The sequence below is a fragment of the Marmota flaviventris genome, chromosome Y (assembly GCF_047511675.1).
Source record: "Marmota flaviventris isolate mMarFla1 chromosome Y, mMarFla1.hap1, whole genome shotgun sequence".
Taxonomy (NCBI): domain Eukaryota; kingdom Metazoa; phylum Chordata; class Mammalia; order Rodentia; family Sciuridae; genus Marmota; species Marmota flaviventris.
In genome coordinates, this window is record NC_092519.1 from 4,373,351 (window position 1) to 4,379,970 (window position 6,620).

Sequence of the window (6,620 nt, forward strand, 5' to 3'; positions counted from 1 at the left end):
ATTCCTGAAGTATGTTGGCATATGATTCTAGGAACCTTGTGTAATAAAGATATAATAATCAAGAGAGGGATTAGATTTCAGAGGATGATTCTCTGCTTACTTAAAGAGCCTGAGTGGCGAGAGATGACAGGACTGTTTGTGGTTATTTCAGTTTGAAGTGATTGGCTAGGAATTCCTTAATCATCCAGTATGATAGCTATCCTCTGACTGATTTTTCCAAGGAATGTTGAAACCAGAGAAAAAATCCCTAAGCTGTTCAGTATATAATGTCTGTAGAATTTCCTCTAGTTTTGATTTTTGAAAATATCAAGTAAATCTGACAAAGGAATTCAAAGGTTTAAATTACCCACATACACCAATACAGGCTAATCATATTGTTAATATTCATAAATTGTTTAGTATGGTACCAAGACTGATGTGTGTTGCAGAACCCTTTGGAATAGGTATGGAAGAAAACTTTAAGGATAAATTATTTACCAGAACCAGTGTTATACAAGGTTATGGAGGAGATGATTTTACATAGTTTGGAGGTGGTTCTCATGTGGTTGAGTATCATTGAAATGACTGAATGCATATATTATAGGGGCAAAGATGGATGCAGTAATAGAATGGAGAATTGTTAAGTAAAAGCAGACCACAGCCACAAAATCTACATGTAATCCCTTAATGGTACATCCCAAAAGCCAAATATTAGAATCCCAAATCCAGCATTTTTTACATAGGAGCGACATTGAGCACCCAAAAGCCAAAAGGGATTATAACAACATACTAGAGGAAGAAAATGTTATATGAAGAAACATATAGCAATCCTTTGTTTAATACCAATATTTAAAGTATTATTTAACAACAGAAAATTCATCGGGATCTAGGAGAAAATACCAGTTAATGGTATGTGGGTAGAAAGAAAATACAAAATAATATTGTAAGAGGTCTTAAAAATTCAGATAATCTGCTCTTTAAAACAGAGATCCTAAAATCCAATTAAGGAAATTCTGGATTAAATAAGAAATGATTCATTTTCTTATGCCTTTCCAATAAGATTAAGGGATGGAAGAAAGAAAAAGCAATTATAAAATGGTTCTGTATTGATGTACACCTGTCTTCAAATTTATCCAAGTCTTACTGTGCAAGTGTCTCCAATGAGAAAGAAAGAGAAATGGGCTAGAAATATGAGTGGAAATTTTTACAAAGGGGATTTGTAGATGGAAAACAAGCATATAAAAACATGTTCAACTATATCAACCATAGGAGAAATTCAAATCAAAATGCTAATTGTATATCATTATACATGCACCAGAATAACTTAAATATAAAGTGATAGCACTAAATTCTAGTGAGAATGCAGAGAAATTATATCCCTTGTAGATTGCTGGTGGGAATTTAAAATGGTACAACCAACTGGAAAGTCATATGAAAATTTCTCACACAACTAAACAATACATTTATCAGATGACCTAAAAATTGTATTCTTGGGTATTATTCCAGAAAGTTGGAAGATCACATTCACACTCAAAATTTATACAGGAATGCCATATCATCTTTATTTTAATCTTCTAAAATTAGAAACAACAAAGATATCTATGATAATTAATTTATGTGTCAACTTGTTTGGGTTAATGAATACTTAGAAACCTGGGAATACTTCTGTGTGTGTCTATGAACACGTTTCTAGAGGAAATTGACATGTTAGTTAACTGAGTGAAGAAAATCAGCCATTAATGTAGGTGGGCACCATTCTACTGGCTAGGTCCTTGAATAGAATGAGAGGGACGTTATTATTCCTATGAGTGGTTATGTTTATGCAATTAATCTCCATCACGTAAAAACCAGAGAAATGAAAAGTTGTGCTCCATTTGTGTAAAAAATAAAATAATTTTTTAAAAATGGAGAGAAAAGGATTCCCATATCTTTTCGGGAATAGCAACACTTCTTCTCCTGACCTTCAACATCAGTACTCCAGACTTTCTGGCTTTGGGACTCTAGGACTCATACTAGCACCCTCAGGGTTGATAGGCCTTCAGTTTCAGACTGAGAATTAATGATACCTTTGACTTCTCTGGTTCTGAAATTTTCAATCTTAGACTGAGCAATGATAATTGCATCCCAGGGTCTACAGCTTTCAAATAGCCTATTTTAGGACATCTTAGTGCTCATAGCTGCCTAAGTCAATTCCTTTAATAGATCTCTTATTATTTCTGCCTCCCTTCTTGCCTGACTGATTATCTATCTATCTTCTATCTATCAACCTAACTTTATACTTTTGTTTTGTTTTTCTAGAGAATTGTGGCTACATAGTGTTCTTTAATAAATTAATGATTTATCAAACCAAATGGATTAATCAATGAATGATTGAAGCAAACAAAAAAACTATTATTACACACATATTGATTAGATCACAGGAGATTTATTCTGAGTGAAAAAAGAAAGATACAAAATGGTTCCAAACTGAGTTATTCCATTTATGTAACATTTTTTTCTAATGAAAAAAATCATAAAAATCATAAAGAATAAATTACTTGATTTCAGGGATGGAGAAGTGACTAGAGGTGACTATGGTTATATATATATATATATATATATATATATATATATATATATATATATATATATATATGTAGCAAAAGTGTTCCTTGGATGGAACTGTTCTTCATGTTGACTATAGTAATAGTTACAGAAAATGCTACACATGAGAAAATTCCACAGAACCAAACACAAATACATATAAAAATTTGTTAATGTAAACCTGGTGAAATATTAGTAAGTTAAATGAATTGTGTCAATATCAATTTCCTAATGAAAATGTAATATATTTGTGGAAGACATAACCATTGGGGCAACTTGAGTGAAAGGAATAAGGTAACTAATTGGTGGAGATTCAATTTAATGCTACTTAAAATCATAATATATGCAAATCTTGTAATGTAGATGTACTCAATAATATTGATGACTCTCAATTTTCACTGAGTGAAAGAACCATACAAAAGTACAAATTGTGATTCCATTTATATAAAACTCTAGAAAATATAAACTAATCTACAGATCCAGAAAGCTGATCAGTGCTTGTATGGCAATGGACAGGGCTTGGGGAAGTGGTTTGAGGAAACTGTTTAGGTAATGATAATATTCTTTTTTTTTTTTTTTTTTTTTTTTTTTTAATAATGGTGATGGTTTTACAGGTGAAATGTTAAATCTAATTTATTATTTTATGTGTAATTTATTACATGTAATTTATTACATGTCAATTATATCTAAATAAAGATGTTCAAAATAAAAACAGTCATATCCTAGGAGCAAAATATGATGAAAAATATTGTTAACCATTGGCATAAATGACATATTAAACTCTAAGTGGCCAATGTTTTTAAATGCTCACTCTTCAATAGAAGAATAATAATCATGAATTTAAACAAGAAGTAATAATGGATAGAAAAGCAAAAGGTACAATCTAGTCAACTAATAAATCATCCATATGGTGTTACATTTAATATTTTTTAAATAAACATTGAACAATTAAACAAGAATAAATTTACTTTTAAAGATATAATTCAACTTCATCAAAGTACACGCATAAATCATGTAAGAACTTAAACTCTCATTTGCACTTTGATTTACTGATTTAAGCATGAGCACAAATAAACTCTTCATGAAATGACAGCACATAAGAAATTAATTTCTTTTATATTATTGCTTTTATTTTACAATCACCGTGCTATCAATGTTTATTTAGAAACAGCTGTTTAAGTGCTAGAATACATGTGTCATACAAGACCACAGAATAGTGGCCTGAAATGCACTGCAAGCCATACTAGATCCTGAGGAACTTACTTTAGAAAGGAAAGCAGTAACTTAATTACATGATATCTAAGGTTAATAGTATAACAAGAATTTCTCCACATTAATTCCCTCACATAATATATCTGATAATTAATGTACAAGTGCTAATAATGTCCTTTTTGTACCTTATATATACACATTTAAAACTTATTAGCAGGGCTGGGGTTGTGGCTCAGTGATAGCGCACTCGCCTAGCACGTGAGGCACTAAGTTCAATCCTCCGCACCACATAAAATTCAATAAATAAAATGAAGGCTTTGTGTCCAACTATAACTTAAAAAAAAACTTACTGACTGCAGGCATCTTTTAGAAATTAAAACAATAAAAGATTTTTGAGGGGTGAGAAGAATTTTCTAAGAGGCTAGATGAAAAAAAGAGTATATATTTCATGACTCCATTTTTATAAACCTCTAGAAAATGGAAACTGATAGTGGCCACAAGCAAGACAGTAGTTACCTGGAGATGGGGGTACAGGGAGGGGTAGGAGGGAGATATTGCCAAGAAGCATGCTGTAGTTTGAATATGGTTTGGTCCCCAGTATATTTGGTATTGAAAGGTTGGAAGACAACTTTAAGAGGTGGGGCCTAGTGGGAGATGATCACCCCTTTAATAATCACCCCTCTGAAGATACTAATGCTCATCATGCTGATTGTAGGACTGAATTTGTTTCCATGAGAGAAGAGATGTTATAAAGGAGCAATTTTGACCCTTTCCTACTCTGTTTCTCTCTTTCCATGTGATTTACCTCTCACATACACACACACATACTTCCTTCATCATGTGAAGCCATCAGCCCATGTTATGACATAGCAGGAAGGCCCTCATCAGAGGCCAACTAGGTGAGGCTGCCCAATCTCAGACTTTCAGCTTCCAAAATTGTGAAATCTTTTTTTAAAAAATAAAGTACCCATCCTCAGGTATTTTACTATCACAAAAGGGACTAACAGCATTTGGAAATTTTAAGGAATGATGGATATATTCACTCTTATAATTGTGATTAGTATGTGTGTGTGTGATAAAACATACGAACTTTAAAAAAATAGTTGTAGGTGGACCCAATACCTTTATTTTATTTAATTATTATGTGATGCTGAGGATCAAACCCAGTGCCTCACAGATGCCAGACAAGTGCTCTACCACTGAGCCACAACCCCAGCCCACATACAAACTTTTTAATCACGTACAGGTTCTTGTGCTTCAATTATAGTTCCATAAATTAAGCATGAAACTCTTTTCATGGATGAAAACAACTTTGAAAAAGATAAAGCTTAAAGATATTTGTAGGAGGAGCCATGTTGCTTAAAACTTCTCCATGAACAATGAATGCTCCATTTTCTTGCCAGCACATGAGGCAGACCACTCCCAATGGCTTACTCTACCCCAAATTTCTTAAGTGGGCTGATTGGTTCTGGATTTGTTCTTTCAATCACCATTACTTTCCTAGGGATGATAGAGTGAGTTCTTTAGCCCTTCTGAGAGCCATTAGTTGCTTACATAATAGGGTATGGAGTAACAAACACCACTATGAGGTCAGTGTTCCTCAGGTGACTCCTTGTATATTTTTTGAGATACTGCCACTCACATGCCTCACCTTATACAGTTTCTGGAAATCTACATACTAAAGCCATACACAAATAGGGAGAAACATGAAGTCCTTTTCGCCTTGCCTGTGGGATCAAGTATAAAGAGGAAGTTTGTCTTCAGTCCTCAGTCCTCACTTTGTCTTTATCCTTCAATGTGTGGATAACAATTTGTCTTTTGAACTCCAACTCCACAGATCCCACATCTCTCCCTTCTCAAACACCTACTTCTACCTTTTATTTGTTCCCACTCCAGCATCAGAGGCTCACAGAGATACACATCTTTTCACATCAGATTGATTTTATTTTCACCACCATTAATGTTAGTAACCTGTGGTAAAATTGAGCCATTTCTTAGCTGCCAGACCTCTGGACACTCTGCAGATTATTCTGAGGTCTCTGGCCCCACTCAATTACTTGCTGTCCAGATCATCACTTGAAATGCTGGAGGTTTCTGGGGTATTTTCCATTTCTGGCTCTCTATTCAGTTTTTCATTTAGCCGATGATAATGACCAAAGAGTATTGTTCCTTTAGTTTTCTTAGATTTTTTCAGAGATGTGGAAGGCTTTTCTGAGTCTCTTTTGCTTGAATTATTTTGAAGTGTTTTTTTACCCTTATTGGTGGACTTTAGTATCTGTAAGGACAACAGAGAGGCCATAAGGGCATTGGTTTGGGAAAAGAAGATAGGATATACATGTGAAGTAGGGGTTTGTGCCAGATGAAAAATAAATAGGAGTCTTAGGTCGTGGGGAATGAATGCAGAAAGGAGAAGCTTGGGTTGGGTTATCTTACCTTGCTGCCTCTTCCGCATCTGGAGTGATGATAGGAAGTCTTCATATTCTTTCTTTCTTTCATCGATGATGTTGACTGGGCCATATCTGCATTAGGCTTCTGTGATTTCTTGGTTGCCTTAGCCATACTGAAGCCTCCCAGTGGTCTTCTGAAGAGCTGTAAGGATCCTAGGCATATATGTCCTCCCAAGACAATGAAGGGCCACACCCTTCAGCCTTCATTGGCCAGCAAGTTACTCCCCAGCCAATGAGGACTAAGGAGGAGGTTAGACCTCACAAAGCACTCTCTCTGACACTTCTGTACATGAAGAGGCTAGGGAGGTTGCTAGGGAAACCAGGCTATAGCTTAGATATTGCAAATCAACACTCTTGGCACTTCTGGGATGTGGGGGAGAGGAGATGCTAGGAAGGCAA

General features: G+C 34.6%; 1 protein-coding gene across 1 annotated transcript; it reads right to left on the reverse strand.

Moving 5' to 3' along the window:
• Positions 1 to 5,827: 5,827 nt before the first annotated feature.
• Positions 5,828 to 6,333, reverse strand: LOC139703544 (uncharacterized protein CXorf51A-like). Its single transcript, XM_071607047.1, has 2 exons — positions 6,208 to 6,333; positions 5,828 to 6,049 (listed from the first exon to the last, which is right to left on the reverse strand). Exons 1-2 carry the CDS (start codon positions 6,331 to 6,333, stop codon positions 5,828 to 5,830), a joined length of 348 nt encoding a protein of 115 aa, XP_071463148.1.
• Between the last annotated feature and the right edge of the window lie 287 nt (positions 6,334 to 6,620).